Source organism: Mytilus galloprovincialis, chromosome 9, assembly GCF_965363235.1.
Source record: "Mytilus galloprovincialis chromosome 9, xbMytGall1.hap1.1, whole genome shotgun sequence".
In the NCBI taxonomy this organism is placed as follows: Eukaryota; Metazoa; Mollusca; class Bivalvia; order Mytilida; family Mytilidae; genus Mytilus; species Mytilus galloprovincialis.
The window spans coordinates 12,942,544-12,960,762 of NC_134846.1; the positions used below are offsets into that span (position 1 = coordinate 12,942,544).

An 18,219-nucleotide genomic window follows, 5' to 3' on the forward strand; every position below is an offset into this window, starting at 1 on the left:
AATCGTTATTTTCTTACTTTTAACTTAAACAATAACCATAACAATGGATGTATGTCTTTTTCAAAAAGGAAGAATGGGTTAAATATGATTCTTAAATTATTCTACTTACAATAATACACAGAAATACAAAAACAAAAAAATGATAAACAAATAAAATTGAAAGGTGAAATGATAATAACAGTAATGAATGATGATGATATTTTCTATTGATCATGTTTAAAACCGATCATAGGTACAGTTTTCTTTAATCATAAAAAGAGACGAAAATACTATGTATTGATATAAGAGTGCAAGATAGTATAAGTCGAAATAATTTGATTTGAACAGAATGCGATATGGCGAAAAACACTCGACTCGTAATACGTTGAAATATACAAATGAAAGCCAAGTGTAGATAAAACAATTATAAACAAGGAATTCAATACATCGTACCAAGAAGCACAATTGCTCCTACTATTTAGACGTTAGAAATTGATGCTGAGGGCTGAAAGTTTATCAAACTAAGTCTAAAAATGTATGTTCATGGCGAAAAAAACCCAGACAAAATATTTAGCAGTTTAATATCTAAAAAAGAACGAAAAATCTTCAAAATGATCGAAATGAATATTTATATAATTTCTTGTTAAATTATCACATACATCCTGATTCTAATAACGGGCTATTGACTTGGAGAAATATTTAATCTCATTCTAAAAAAAACAAAACTTGACCAATTTATATATCTGACCGTGAAATAGAAGCTTAACTGTCATATATACAATACAATACAATATATGTGACAAAACAAAACCTAATAAAACAAAGAAATAACTATTCTATTCAAAATGAACACACGGAAAAAATGTATAAGACCTCTGCTCTGAGTTCTTATGTCTGCTTTATAAATACGCCAATATTTTAAGCATGTTCAATTTTATAAGGTTAAGCATTTGTTTAGTTCGTGTTCTTGAATAAGGGAAATTAATAAGATTTGACTAAAAGAAAACAAACCAGATCAACAAAGAGAACATGGAATATGTTTTTGAATTGATATAGCCATAATCTAGGTATGTTTTTCTTTTTTGTCCCATGCGTTCCCATTTGTAAAATAACTTTTTATTTAAAGTCAATAAAGGATCTTATTTATTTAAATTTGTATTTTTAGATTCAGCAAGTACTATTTAACTTCCAGTGCATGTTTGTTAACATTCTTTAATAAAGGGTTTCCCCTCGCAATTTTTACGAGGGTTCTCGTAGTTAAGGTCTCTGCATACAGGAAAATATCGGTGAAATAATGTATAGGAAGACAATAATTCAATATCGCTTCATTTATGAAGATTTTGATCAGATAAAGCATTTCCTATTGGAAGAAAGTTCTTGTACACTTTGTTATAGTAAGACTCTGCCATTCAAGAATATAAAACATAATCAACTAATTTAAATTGAGGTTTCATATGATTTTAATAATATAAATCCTCATCTGTTTTACATTGGCTCCTATTCATTACTTTGTTATCAGCAATATCATACTTATCTTCCGTTTGTTCTCCGAGAAAATGATCGTAAGTATTGTTTACATCACCTTTTGGTTCATTACCGGAAGTTTCTGTTACGTTGTATGTATTGTCTGACACATGGACGTCATATGTTAACGGTTCATCTTTCGTTCTTGAAGGCACATGTGCAGAGACTTCATACTCGTTTTCTGCCTGGTGCAGTCTGTTTGGAACAGCAGACGTCTGGTTTGCATAATTGCAGATCGATTGTGCAGTCACCTCAGAATAATCATACTGATTCTGGTTTTCGGATTCTATATTCATTTCAATTTCTTCAATACGTAATATCCCCTTTCGTTGGTTTAATTGCCTAAATCTGTAAAAATCAAGTCATAGTTTTTTGATAAATTAGTCTGAGTTAATGTTAGCTAAATATATTTTATGTAAGTGTTTTTGTTGTAAGAGGTGTCCTTTGATACTGTTATATCTACTTAATTTATTGCATTTATTTTTTCCATATTCAGAAATCAATGCCACTTTGCTTATTTGAATATTATACTAAAGAAATCGGATACGGGTCACGGAAATTATATTAAAATAATTGGGAATTTTGAAAAAACATTTCTGTTTCAATTTTTATTTAAGTGATAGACAGGTTGCCGGGGCAGAAAAAAAATATACACAACAATATACACCATTTAAACGAAACATAACGATTATTGTTGCTAAAATCAAGGTTCCTGAGCTATTTTAAAAATCGAAGCGAGAGACTTTTAATATTGCAGTGTAAAATACAGGCTAAAATGGCTGAAACGTCAAATTTGCAAATTTCGTGTTAAAATTAGCTTTCAAGGTCATTAGAAAAATAGATTGCCGGGGTGAAATTTGAAACCTGAATGTCCAAAGAATAAGCAAGTCTGAACCGTAAATGTGTAGTCATTGAACTCTAGGTTCCCACGTAAAGTTAAAATGCCCCTATTTCAAGAAGGATAGACTCACGAAAACGCGGAAAATTCACTAAATTCGCGTCCATTTTGATTTGACCGCATGACAACTTTACGGAAATATCAGAGTGATTGTAAATTGAGACTCTGTGACGGGCAACTTATAATATCCGTGTTTTAAAGATTTTAATGATATCAACCCAGTCCATTTCAAATTATTATCACGTGGTACAAAAATTCTCATTTACATATTATGAATATTAATTAGCAAAAGTACTACTTATTTCTGGCTATGCCCGTTGTTTTGATGGCCAATGCTTTTTTTTTTTTATTTGTTAGTGCATTTTATATGAGCAAATCCTTACTTAAAAATCTATTAGACTAAACGTAACATCTTTAGATCAGACGTATTATATCGTACATATATATTTGTGAAAAATTGTTGTCCCTTTCTTTATTTTAATGATTTAAAATAAACATACAATATAACTTACCTCTTAAGCAACAAAGCCCCAATCAGAAGGAAAATCAAAGCTAATACAACACCGAGCACAATTCCAACGATGGTTAATTCTACAACAGACAGTGAGCTTTGTAAATATTTAAGATCCTATATGAATCAAAACTCAAGGTAAAAGTCTATTACGTTACATAGAAATCTTGATACTTTACCTTCATGTATATATCAAAGGTTACAATGGGGAACAGAGTCTAGCTTTATTACCTAAACGTTACAATTTTCAATATCTTTAGGCATAAATGGCCTCAGTCATAGTTGGCAAAATTATTGTAGCATTTAGGGCTTACAACGCTCTATGTGCAAAACATTAACATCTGTTCTTATACATAGAATACACCATACTATAAATTTGTAAGTCAAAATTTCATTATTCTGTTATGGTTGGTTGAACATTCAATTGCAAATAATTCAAACAAATAAGAATTTATGAAGTGAGGAATTTTACTATAATAACATTTGATATGTTACACTAAATAATGTAATGGGATGGAGGGTAAGTTTTTACTTTTAATCGAAAATGTTTTATAGAGACAATCATTTTGCATAGACAATTAAGGACACCTTATAGAGGTGTTGCAATGAATCTTAAATGTTCAGATGGCACGATGTTGTCCCTTGACGAAACATCTGGTGTATAAAAAAATAAAAAAGAAAAAAGGCGTCCGTTTTGAAGGGATTTACTACCTAACAGGAAAAGTCAATATGACATATTTCTCTATCACAGTCCGCTCTTTTTTCTTGTTAACTTATATATGACATAAACGAAATATCTTATATTAAAATGCATTTCTATCATATAAATAAATAAATGTTGAACTCTTAAACTCTTAATAAAGGAATGCCTTTTACTCGCTGCAAGTTAAGAACAGAAAAAAAAAAGAATAGAAAACTTAATTCAAATGTAATTTCCAAACATAGCAAATTCGTTTTTGTTTGCATGTCCCTTTGGTATCTTTCGCCTCTCTCTCAAAGATGAAACATATAGTAGAAATAATAGCATAAGGAACATATATAAACCGATAAATTAATTTTATATGTACAACATACTGTGACATTATATTATCGAAGTGATCTTATGTCAATCGTGAAAATGAACTGGCTCCATAATTCATCCACAGGCGTAAGAGTATAAACTGAATTTCTTATCGTTTTTGTGTATTGATAAATTTCACTTGAAAGATTGAGGTTTGACCACAGGCAATTCAATGAAAAGATATCACATAGGGAGTACTAAATGAAGAAAAATATCCAGACTTACATACGTATGCATTGAATCGGGATGCATGGATTGGTATTCATTTTATATTGACATGATGTCCTCTGACCAGTTGATTAATCTTTTATAGACAACATATTCTGTATTATAATTTTTTCTAGTCTTTTTTTATCTTTAAATGAGTTTACCATAATGGTTACTGTCTTCACCATATTGCCTACCTTGTTCAGGCTTGTTTGTAGATGATTGTCCTAATTTGTCATTAACACTCTGGAAGCTAATAGTTGTATTTATGACTAGAAACATCAATCAAATCATATATTTTAAAGATACAAAAAATGCACAACAGAGATATTGTAATATAACTAGTAATACCAAAAGGAAATAACACATATAAATTATATATGAATAAAAAAGTAAAACAAGTGTAAATAGTTATTCGGATATAATCTAGCCCCCACATTTAAGATTATACTTGTTTATAACATGTGCATCGACTAACACATTTTCATTTATTGCATTCTTACTTTTTTTCAAATAACATGTACTCAAGTTGTAAGGGGGCGACCATTTAACTTCAAATGATAGAGGGGAAGGAGGGAGTATATCTTTTTTATAGTCAGAAAATTAATTTCACTTTTCCGACGTGATCAATCATATTATTTTATTTTAATTTTACACTATAAAGTATTGGGGGAATTTGCAATCACAAAATTGTATGTGTCATCTGCATGACCAGAGTATTATTTTCATCAAGGTGAGAATCAATATATTTTTTAGAAAAATACACATACATCCCTTTTCCCTTTGAAATTAAATGATCGCTCCCTAAAGTAGTTCATGTATTTATCAATGGATACAATGGTGACAGTCGAATATAGTGTGTCGTGATTTGTTTCTAAGTTACTACATGATTAGGAACAGATAAGCACTGATTCTAAAAAGTAAAAGATCGTTTAGATTTGTTTGCAATAGTTATCAAAGGTACAAGGATTATAATCAAGAGTTCCAAATGGTGAAGTTGAAATCATCCCTTCGTATATTTTACCGACGCCATCACGAGTTGGTTGACCGTTATGGAATAACCGTTTCACAAATGATATCGGATATGTTGTAACTACAATCCCCTTCCCTTCATGAATGTGACCTACCGAATTAGACTATTTACCGGATTTGTTATCACATTAGCAACACGACGGGTGCCACATGTGGAGCAGGATCTGCTTACCCTTCCGGAGCACCTGAGATCACCCCTAGTTTTTGTTGGTGTTCGTGTTGTTTATTCTTTAGTTTTCTATGTTGTGTCATGTGTGCTGTTGTTTGTTTGTCTTTTTCATTTTTAACCATGGCGTTGTCAGTTTGTTTAAGATTTATGAGTTTGACTGTCCCTTTGGTATCTTTCGTCCCTCTTTTTTGAACCTCTACTTGACGATTTTATATGAAGCAGAATCACAAACAACCTTCACAAAAACAAAAAGAAAAAACTTCAGATGCCAGAGCATTCGTTATGTCTTTGTATAGTGTTTTTGCTTGTGTTTTTCTCCAATTGTTTCATTCAGATTGAATTTTTATTTGCAATGCGGGAAATACGCGCATTGTAGACGTATTTATCCGAGACACTCTGTCTTGCTTCTTTTGAGTTCGTGCGATTACTTTAATTTTTGTTTGTAACCTTGAAGTGTCTCGCCATAACCAATTCAGATATTTGAACATCAATAAACTAATGTCTACTTAACTTAATTGTTACGCCTACGTATTTATTTTATTAAAAGAAATAAACTATGGTGGTGTAAAATTTTGAAAAAAAGTAGTTAGGATCAGGTTTCTTCGTGTATTGCAATAATTCCTGATTTGAAAAAAATACTACTTAAGTATCTTCAAATCAATATGAGTTCATATACTTGAAAAATAAATAAAAACGAGTAAAGGTATAAATAAACGTGTAGTCATTTGCATATGTTCATATGTATGTATATGATATAATAGGCTGGAAAATATAAGATGCAGGAAAGTTAAAGCAGATTAACATGTATGCGGAAATGGGTCGTGAACATAAGTTCTCTAGTGGTAATGATCAGGTCGACATCTTCATATGTTATTAAATCGCTTTTTTGACAACAAATATAATCAATTATATTTATCGATACAAAACTTTGAATTTTTGAAAAACTAAGGATATTCTTGTCCCAGGAATAGATTAGATTAGCCGTATTTGGCACTTTTTGGAATTTTGGATCCTCTATGCTCTTCAACATTGTATTGTTTGACTTTATAACTATTTTGATATGAGCGTCACTGATGAGTCTTATGTAGACGAAACGCACGTCTGGCGTACTAAATTATAATCCTGGTACTTTTGATAACTATTATATTATACACTGAAATTCGAAATCCAAAACTATTTTTTTTTAACGGTTGTGTATTAAGTAAAGACTTTTAAAAATCCCCAAACTGAAATAGGAACGCCAAAAATCAAAGACCTTCGAAGATATTAGAGAATTTAATATGTTACATGTTTTGTCTTGTCTTGGATCCGCTTTGTTTAGTTAAAGGATATCAATCGACACACCATTTTGAACAGACAAATATGTTATACTGGTGGTTTTTTTTTTTTATAGTTTTTTTAAAAGTGATTTCAAATATACATAATAATACATGTAAACGCATAGAAATGCATTTGACATGTAGCATGAAATAAATTTTGAAATGGAAATGGGGAATGTGTCAGATATAACACTCACACCAGCAGTGTGGAAAGGGATTAATATAAGTTGCAAAAACTTGTTTCCCAATCCACTAGAAATAAATATGTTTCAACTAACAATACGACCAAAGATCGGAAAACAGAAATTATATATATATGAACAACCACGACATGGCATATGTGATTGTTACGTAGTTTAAATAGAGTAGTTCCTTATACCTGTTGTCTGGGTAATATTGATAAAATTAGCCGTCATATTTTTATGATCAGTAATAGTTGGATTGTCGGTGGTTCCAGTTTTCTCTAAAACAGTATAGGTAGGACTGAATAATGTACTTTACCGAATATTCATGTTACAAGACAAAAAAGTGTTCAAATATGACACTTTATCTCCTTTCTTGTCAATCCAATTTGAAATAAAGTTTTAACTTATGTATTTTTTGACTATGTTCAACAACACAAATAATGCACTACTTCTTTATATAAATAAATACATATATATATAAAGTATGTTCATAATTTCAATACTCAAAAAGTAAAATAAAAAAATACAGTAATCCTAAGAAAATTCAAAACGGAAGGTTACTTATCAAATAGTAAAATACATAGCTCAAATACATAAAACATATTGATAACAACTGTCATATTACTGACTTGTAACAGGCATTTTCTTATGTAAAAAATGGTTGATTAAACCTGGTGTTATAGCCAGCTAAACCTCTCACTTGTAGGATAGTTGGTTGCATCAAATTCTATTATATTGACAACGTTTGAACAAAAACAGACATTATAGGTAGAATGACAAAAATTGGGGTATAAAACAAATTAAAACTTAATATATTTTAAGTGACAAGTTTGTTCCAATGGCAACACTTTAGAATATAACACAATACTAAATAGTCTTAAAATTGGTCTTTGAAAAACAAGTTTTGCATTTGCAATTTGACGAGGGACTTTCTGTGTATAATTTTCCTCGGAGTTTGGTATTTTTGTTATTTTACTTTTTGATCAACTATTTATTAAGTTATATATATTTGGTTGGCGGTTGAAAAGATACATATGAGTTCATTTAAAAAAAATGGTTTTTCGTTTTTTAGTGTGATGAAAATGTTGTATGCAATTGAAATTTTTACATTAAGGAATAATTAAGTTTGTTTGTTATTTGTTGTTGTATAAAATATTTTTTCAAAAACCAGAAAATATGAAAGGGTTGCTAAGAAAGGCAAGTGGTCGGAGAGGTCCTGATCCCGAAATTCCGGGCTTAAAAACATGAAATCCCGAGATCCCGAATTTAAAAAAATAATCCAGACATCCCGAAATTCAAAAAAAGAAATCCCGGATCCCGAAAGGGTCAATCCCGAAATCCCGAGTTTAAAAATACCCGATCCCTACGTCCCGAAAAAGGTCCTGCCCAAAGACAACCACGGACTTTATGACCTTATTATGACCATGTACATATATAATGCTACTGGATCCAACATATTGTTACCCTTTTAAAAATCCTCCATAGATATCGGGAGACATATAACATCATAACTTATATACAATTGATAAAATCTGTATTGAATGGTTAATGCAAGGCACAAAAACCTATGTTTTCATATAAAAACATTTCAAAGTACTTTCTTAAGAGTACTCACAGTTACTCGTGTTTGAGATTCGTATTGTTCAGTGTTTAGTTTTCTTTCTTTTGTGTTTGTGTTATTGTTTGCCTGTTTTTTTCTTTATTGTCAGTTTATTTTCGACTCATTGAATGTCTCTTTGGTATCTTTCACCTCTCTTTTAATGAATTTTGAACTTTTGGGAATTTTGGATCCTCAATGCTCTTCAACTTTGTACTTGTTTGGCTTTATAAATATTTTGATATGAGCGTCACTGATGAGTCTTATGTAGACCAAACGCGCGTCTGGTGTACTAAATTATAATCCTGGTACCTTTGATAACTATTTACCGAAAGCTTGTTCAAAACCAAGAACAACTGATTATCAATTAGCGATCCGTTATAAATAAAAGAAAGTCATACATCAATGAATTGATATTGAAAAAAATATAATGAAATACGATTAAGATTAAACAATGCTTTCAATTAAATCTTTACATACCATGATTAACTTTTCTCTCACAGTGATATTTTACATATAGGTACTTTGTAACACCGGTACATGGATTTCCAAATATAGATTTTTCCACTGGGAGAAAGCATTTTTGTTCTTCATGACATTTATTATTTAAGACTTTAAGCGTCTGTTCGTTGTTGTCACAAGGAATACTTTCGATGCCCCAGAACTGACTACATCGACTGTCTGACCGTCCACGACCAAAGTTTGCATCATCAAACGATATTACAAAGTTGTTTGGACATGTTATATTCAGGTTGTTTTCTTGACACAGATCTGCAATTAGTCATAAATCATTCATTACTTTCACAATGTTTCAATCACAATTAATCGTGCCATACGATGTAATGTTTAAACAGGTCGGGAACACTACTGTAGACAGATATGCATAAATAAGCATAACAAATTCCTTACACGTATATCTGTTTCTTTACGTATGACCCAATTTTTTCATAAATCTATTAGAAAAGTAACAATGCATCATGGACTACTAAGTGATTTAAAGTATTCGTTCATGTCCATGCTAAGATTAACGAATAGCTGTTTCTATGCAAAGAAACAAGTGTTTGACTTACCCGAAATATATCCATTTATATCATTGATGGGTTTAAGATTTTTTTATAATTTTTCCACAAGACAGCAACGAAATAACAAAGGAATAACAAGAGTGTGGCAAATGTCAGTTTTGGTAACTTAAATGTCCCAGATATTCACATAATTGATGTAATGATATTGGACCTTTTTTATGATTGTTAAAACCCATTAAATCGTGGAGGGGTATGTATAACTATTTATAATTTTTTCTTCAAATAAACAAACACAAACACCTATCAGAAAGATTGGTTTTCCATAAACTTGAAAAGAGATATGTACTTAAGAATTCTGTGTATTATTGTTATATTTATGATTTGACAGGTTCATTAGATTTAACTACCTGATTAATTGAAACACTTCAAGACATTTCTCAATTCTTGTCTGACAATGTTAACAAAATTTATAAGAATTGATATTTTGGCAATTTGAATTTTCTTTCTATCTAAAAGTATTCACTTTGTTCTGAATGTAATGAATCATTTATTTTTTTCTCCAATCGTTACAATAAGCTAAAATTGAGAAAGGAAATGAAGAATTTGTCAAAGCGACAACAACCCGACCATACAGCAGAACAGTATTTTCCTTTTGTTTTCTTCTTTGTAAAGTCCATCTTCTTTTAACGAACTCAGATATTTGCAAATCTTAATAAAAATCATTCCTAAGAAATTCCTTACATTTATTCGATACAAGTATTTTACTTTTCCTTATTTTAATCGAAATGGGTTACTTTCGTATTTGATTTTGACTATGATATGGAGAACTTAAATGACTTAAGATATTGCACATAAGTTAATAGGACAGCAGCCAAAAATGTGATTTTTTCATAATTTACAAAACACGCACACTTAACATCAGTTCTGGTAGTTTTCTTATTAATAAAGTTGGTAACATTCTAAAGCGTACACAAAATTTGAAATGTGCAATGTTCTCATTTTTGGAGCAAGAACAAGACACATGATATTATGCTGGTATGGGTGAAGGACAAGCTCAACGAGTCGTGGATTATTTGATTAAACACAATCCGAGTGGAACATAGAAGAAATAAACTGGTCATAAACAGTGTAACCTATTTTATGTGACCAATTAAGGGAGAAGTGGTTACTATAAACAGGTGAACTTGAAGTACAGATTTAAACTATATGAAATGTACTACAGAGGGATCTAAAATTTATTGACTTATGATACAGGTTTTTGCTTTATACAGATGGTTTCTCCACCAGGTTTGACTGTAATTTCTAAATATTTAAGAAATAATTCATGGAAGCCATAGATTTGTTGGAAATTTACACATGGCCTAGGCCGTGATATTCGTTAATTTTATCCCTCGCTAACGCTCAGGATAAAATTCGAATATCACGGCCCAGGCCATGTGTAAATTTCCAACAAATCTATGACTTCCATGAATTATTTCGATTCTAATAGGACAAATACGATCATTAAAAAACTGAAGCGATGATGAGTATATCGTGTGTGTGGCTGTTCTATTTTACCCACTGTTCGATAAATGTAAAACAAATCTAATAAACCTGCATGAATGATTTCTTAACTAACCGCTAGAAAAAAAAATGTGATAACTTTTTTTACTTCTCAGTAAACCCAACATTTGCAATTTTAAATTTACATTTTTTATCGTAAGCTACCGTCAAATTAACTGTTGACATGTTGTAACCAAGGAGCCGCCATGTTGACTTGCTGAAATCAGTAAATGTGCGAATAATGCAATAGAACAGAAAACAAGCAACACCTACCTCAATACTGTATTTTAATGCAATTGTATCCGAGTTTAGAAGGTAAACGCAATAGAAAAACCTTCAGCTTTGACGTTTTCATTCGTATGACGTCATGTTTTGAAATGACGTTAATGCGCCAAAATCATTATTGGAATTTTTCGGAATTTTAATTTATTTTGTTTTTGTCCATTTTTCCGTTCTCTAATGTGTAAATTCTTTTTGTTATGCGTCAGAATCAGAATAAATGTTCTGTAGGGTTTTATTCAATTGTAATTGTTAACACAGCTAAATCCACAACCGTTTACACATAGGTTACGAAACATGTGGATTTACGTGGGAGGCATATTTAAACAGCCATTTGTGTACATCTTGGAGTCTGCGCTAAGTATAGATATATCGAGAATTCTATCACGGTGTTGTTTACAAAGCGAAAGACGCACGTCATATTATAATTACAATTCAATAACATTTTAAAATATATTATGAAGGCTATGTTTATTCACCATATTCCTAAGAATGATCTCGACGGGCTGATGAACGAACCGTTATTGACTGCTTCTGGAATTTTATCACATGCCTTTCCGTAATTATCCGTAGGGTTTATCACATGCAAATTCATACATTTCCAGAAATGTGTTTGTAAACATAACATACAACCATTTGTACAACGGAATCTCGAATAAAATTTCCAGTATTTTAAGTTAAATTGGTACAGGGGATATAACTTTTGATAAAAACCCTTAGGTCTTCAGAAGTGAACAACACTAATGATATACCCTCAGTTGATAATGCCGAACTTTTGTCCGGTTTCCTAGAAGCTGAACTTTTTTATGGTTTGAAAGGCATTTCACATTCTGAGTCCAACTCTAGACAGGTACCAACCCCAATAACTTCAGGGATAAATGAAATAAAAAATTGTCAATGCTTGTTATATTAATAAAAATAATTAAAGTAAAAAAGGTGTATGTGGTCGTATATACATTACGACCGTCAAAGAAAGAAACATTCGCATAGTTCTTGTCTGTATTGCATTTACTGTAGTATATGATAAAAAGATCACTCGATAGTTAATAGAAGGTGCCAAGACTAAAATACACACTAAACGAAGGTACATATTATCAAACCTATGTCCTGTAAATTGTTTATTTTAGACTTTATCGATATCGCTTTTTCCATATTTATGTTTTTTCAAAACAATTGTGTTGTTTTTTGTTAGCTGACAAGTACCTACTTAAGTAAATGATATACATACATTTGTTTATTTCATTTTCAGAATCATCTGGCATACTGGTAGATTTTGTAATATTATCTACAAATATTGAAAAATAAATAGAGGTAAATATTTTATCAATAGTTCTATATATTCTACAAAAACAATTTTATGTGTTATTCAAAAGTTCTGCTCTCAAAAACAGTCAATTTATCTATACCATAACACAAGCTGCCTGTAGTTTTCAATATTTAAACATATTATCAACTAGCTGTCGTGAAACAGAAAAAAAAAGCTTAGGACACGAGACGAGACGAGAAAACTAGTTTTACTGATGAGCATTATCTTATTGTTTAATATATGCGACTTTTTGTGTTTTGTTGGTTCTTAGAACATGAATCTGTACTCTAAAATATCCTGTCAGTATGTAATAATTATTGTTCTATTATAATGTAATTATGTAATATTTATTTCTATTATAAATTAGAAAATACGTGGAACCACAAACGTCAAAATTATTTAATTACGTAGTGGAATGAACCATAAATGGATTTTTATAAATTCTATAAATTCTATCCAAGGGGGCCTCAGAGGCCGAGTGGTCTAAGTATTTATCACTGTAATCGCTAGCCTGTCAACACTGAGGTTGTTAGTTCGAACCCCGCTCGTGCGGGTGCACTCGACTCCAATCTTGACTAGGATTGTCAGTTTTCCTATCGAAGGTCGGTGGTTACTCCGGGCACTCCGGCTGCTTCCACCAATACAAACTGTCCGCTACGAAATAGCCTAAATGCGGTGCTTAAAAATGGCGTTAATACACAAAAAATCAAATCAAATCTCCTTTCTAAGAGCTCTTCGCCAATATGCTTATCAACCAAAATAAATATATTTGGAATTCTCATTCAATATGATTTTGTTTACACAGTATAAATGCTTAAAGTAGAATTTTACACCATTTATCATATTATATTTAATTGATTCATACAATTTAAAGTATCCCTGTTAATCATTGATACCGTATTGGTACTTATTGTATTTGTATTACTCTCCATCCTAGTCACAATTTATAAATGTAACCATTATAGGCCAAAGCACAATCTTCAACATGGAGCCTTGTTTCACACCGAACAGTAAGATTTAAAGAGCCCAATAAATGACTTTTGCAAAACCTTTCAAACGGGAAAGCTAACGGTTTAATCTATATAAAAAAAGAGAAACGAGAAATACTTATGAACCACATCAACAAACGTCAACTACTAAACATCATGTTCCTAACTCAGGACAGGCACAGAATTAATACTTATATGCCTTATACATATGATAATACTCCCGTAGTCTTTCAGTACAATTTCGTTTGAAGTGTTACAAAATTTTTTGCTGATTGGTATTCTCGATAACAAATAGTAGATAAAAGATGATAAATAAGCACGCGCCTATCAAAAAAGTTCTTTTAGAAATTGACAAAAAAAGAGAGGCATAAGATACCAAATGAATATTCTAACTCATAAGTCGAACACATACTTTATGGCTATTAAAAGAAACAATACAATACAAACAATAGTTCACACAACATAGAAGACTAAAGACTGAGCAAGAAGAGCCTACCAACAATTCTTTGGTGATCCGGAAGGGTATGCAGATTCTGCACCATATTTGACATCCGTTGTGTTGCTCAAGTTATTACAAACCGGATACTAAGTCTTATTCGGAAGGTCACATTCAGGAAAAGGGGACGAAAATGTAGTAACGACATTAGGAAAAAGTAAAATCACAAAAATACTGAACTCAGGGGAAAATCCAATCGGAAAGTCCATAATCACATGGCAAAATCAAATGACAAAACACATCAAAAACGAATGGACAATAACTGGCATATTCCTGACTTGGCACAGGCATTTTCAAATGTAGAAAATGGTGGATTAAACCTGGTTTTAAAGGCTAAACCTCTCACTTTGATGACAGTCTCTTCAAATTCCGTTATATTTACAACGATGCGTGAACTAAACAGACATAATAAATTAGATAGTCAAAATATGGGTACAGCAGTCATCATCGTGTAACAATTTTAAAAGGAACAATTAAACAGAACACAAAAAACATCTATCTTCAAAATTCGCGTGTCTGACGTCAGAATATTTTATATGTCACATAAATTTGTCGTTCAATATATATACCAACAATTTTAAAATTTCACATGGGCAATGTTAGCATACAGGGTTGAAAAATCAAAGTATGTAAGAATTAATTTCAGAAATAGACCTAGATTTAAAATAGTCCTAAAGTTATATAGAATTTATAAGAATCAACAAATACATGTAGTTCATTCCACTACGCGATTGAATAATTTTGACGTTTGTGGTTCAACGTATTTTCTAATTCATAATAAAAATATATCATTATGCCATATAATAGAACAATATCATATTGACGGGATATTTTAAAGTACAAAGTCACGTTATAAGAACAAAAGAAACACAAAAGTCGCATATACAAAACACACCAGCAAAAATGAAAGATAATACAAATACATTGACGGAATGTTTAAGCACCGAGCCACGTTAAATCGGATATCACGTAAAACAATCCAACAGTAAAAGTAATATTATTAATAGAACAAAGACAAACGAAAGAACAATATAACACGTTGTTAAGATGAAATTCTCCGCTATCATCTGTGAATCGGATAGTCCATAAGGTAAAGCAACTCGTGATGACGTCCGTTAAATTTCGAAGTTATGGTGTCAAGTTCACCAGTTAAAACTGTTGATTAAATTTAATTGGAAAGCTGCAGTTACCTTACTGTCGTAATTTTTTTTCTAACTGACCCTCGTTGACAATTTCTAGATGTTAGTCAAGATATGAGGCTGACTTAACTGTATCTGCTATATCCTTTATCTCAAGTTCGATGGAATATATGTATGTAATATCGTTATCACATTTCAAAATTATTTAGTTGAGGATACTGGTAACTTCTTGTCTTTCTTTTTAAGAAGTTTCTGTATGAAGTCAGTCTCATGTAAATAAAGGAAAGGAACAATTCGACAAGTTCAAACACAGACGCATCATATGATATGTTGTTATAAGTTTTTCGTTGGCATTCTACTTATGTTTCAAAATAATTGTTTTGTTCAGTTGATTTCTTCAATTATGGACGATGCTTAAGGTCAAAACTGAATTTAGATTGCTATTGAAAAATACAACTTCCAATAAATGTCAACCATGCATACAATGTTAAATTTATTTTTCTATAAACAAATATATCTTATGAAATCATACATATTAACATCCTCTTCCTGTCATTGAAAAGCTCATACTTAGATTCAACTTATTTTCAACTAAGATTTTCACGAGGGCGTTAACCAAATTGAGTGTTTCCTTTAAACATCATTATCTTATGATGGGTGTAAAATGAAAGATTTCAATTATTCAGGAAGGGATAACGGGAGAAATGTATTGTTTGTCTAGTACATGTATCTCGGATCCGTTAAATTACCCTTAAAAAAACATTACCCCCTTCCCTTTGCCAAATACTCCTTGGAGAAGAAATACCATTCGAAACAAACAGAAAAGATAGGAATATAGTTATCCCTTATATATCATTCCTTCTTCACCTTCAATCTCTGTACCGATGTAATGCATTGGCTTTATGAGAATAAAAATATATATTCTTCACCTGTAGGAACGCTGCTGCAGCCTACGTTTTCTAATGCTTATTTCATCTTTATTATTTTTAAACTACTACAAATCATCAAAATGGCTTTCATCTGTTCATAAAGAAGCAACCACTTAACTTAAAAAAATGGAGGGGGGAGGGTATCTTGTTAATTTATCTGAGCCAGAAATTTTTCCGCGCAAACGTTTTATTCCGTTTTTTTTTCGATGCTGGTAATCAATTTTTTGTCAACAATTAACACTATAATGTATGGGAAACTCTTGATTTAGAATATTTTTGTATCATCGTACATGTAGGACCTTTTTTTTAAAATCCAATTGGGGTGCGGAATGTTTCCATCAATACCACCCCCTCCCGCCCCCGATTTGAAGTCAAATGGTCGTTCCCTTACTGCTAGAAAAGTTGTCCGAAAACTTTACATTTGGTTCTACGTAATGAACATTTAAATGTCATAGCAGTTTACAAATGTGAACAAATCTTATGTACAGGTAATTAAAAAAGGTGTCTAGATGTGAACAAATTTAATGTGAAACCAAATGTCCAGTACATTAAATCAATTGTTAACAAGTTTACTGTACATGCCGTTTGGTGTGAACACGGCCTTAGTCTTTGATAAGTTAATTTACAAACCGTTTTGATGGTAACAAGAACGTGTATCATTTACGATGCATTAAATAGTGACAATGAGGAATTGCCACTATATATAACAAAAACCGGAATGAAAGGACATTGAAATAATTTAACATGAGATATTTTGAAATAATTTAGAAATTTTCTCACAAATAAAGTTTAATTGAAGGATGATATTCCTCATGCCCCTTATGCAACACTCTCACTTAAATTCATAAAGATAGTAATGAAGACATTCTTACCCGATAAAGCCAATGTTAAGCAGTATCTTCTCATAAACATGTAAACAAAAAGTAAGAAAAATCGTCTCATCATTAAATTATGTGTATATTACTGCTATGACCGTTTGTGTAGATTATTATTCAGGAAAAAACCTCTCACAGTATAGGATGTCACATGAGTTTTTACGAAAACATTTATTCGTATGAAATCATTTTCACATATATAAATGAAACGAATGTATTTTAGTTTTTAAACTATTAAACAACTCTATACTGATCACAAAATACAACAAGAAAACAGACGTTTAAAATTTGTAGAAATGTTTTATTGGTAAAGATAAATATTAAAGATCATCGTATAACCTCTTCATGAAATAAAGCACATATAATGCATTTAAACCATTGGCAAAACGAAAGTAACAAAATGTTTTTATAAAAAAATAAACTAGAATGCATATAAAAATCCATGCAAACTTTGTATCCCAGTTTTGGTGGGGTTCGTGTTGCTTAGTCCTTAGTTTTCTATGTTGTATCTTGTAAACTATTGTTTTTCTGTTTGTCTTTTTCTTTCTTAGCGATGGCGTTGTGAATTTTTTTTCCATCTATACGTTGGACTCTTTTAGGATGGTTTCTGTCGCCCCCTCTTTGTTATAACAGCTACATAGGTATTGATATTATAACATTGCTATCTTCTTTCAAAGCTTTCTGTCTAGACAAAAAACCTAATGATACAGTGAACTGGATTAGTTTGCTTTGATTGACATCTTTTGATGTGATATTTCAGCTGATGCAATACTGAATTATTTATTGTGTCTGTTTAGTTAACGCATCAATGTAAATATAACGGAATTTGATGAGACTCATCAAAGTGAGAGGGTTAGCACTATAAAACCAAGTTTAATCCACCATTTTCTTCATTTGAAAATGCCTGTACCAAGTCAGGAATATGAAAGTTCTTGTCCATTCGTTTTTGATGCGTTTTGTTATTTGAAATTGCCATGTGATTATGGACTTTCCAAATTGATTTTCCTCTAAGTTCAGTATTTTTGTGATTTTACTTTATACTAATGCTAAATAGTACTTTTTTCCACAGGTCATTTGATGAGGGGTTCGATATGATTTTTAAAATTTTTTTTTATACTATTCATTCATTTTGTTGTTGGTCAAGATCAAAGATGGAACTAA

At 31.1% G+C, this 18,219-nt stretch overlaps 1 protein-coding gene across 2 annotated transcripts; it reads right to left on the reverse strand.

Annotated features, from left to right (window-relative positions):
* Positions 1-1,421: 1,421 nt before the first annotated feature.
* Positions 1,422-17,164, reverse strand: LOC143044445 (uncharacterized). Of its 2 annotated transcripts, XM_076216467.1 has the most exons (7): positions 17,056-17,164; positions 12,553-12,609; positions 8,962-9,252; positions 7,079-7,162; positions 4,377-4,451; positions 2,914-2,992; positions 1,422-1,851 (listed from the first exon to the last, which is right to left on the reverse strand). In XM_076216467.1, exons 1-7 carry the CDS (start codon positions 17,126-17,128, stop codon positions 1,440-1,442), a joined length of 1,071 nt encoding a protein of 356 aa, XP_076072582.1. In that variant the 5' UTR covers positions 17,129-17,164; the 3' UTR covers positions 1,422-1,439. The 2 variants fall into 2 exon arrangements, with proteins under 2 accessions (XP_076072582.1, XP_076072583.1); XM_076216468.1 differs by lacking the exon at positions 7,079-7,162.
* Positions 17,165-18,219: the final 1,055 nt, after the last annotated feature.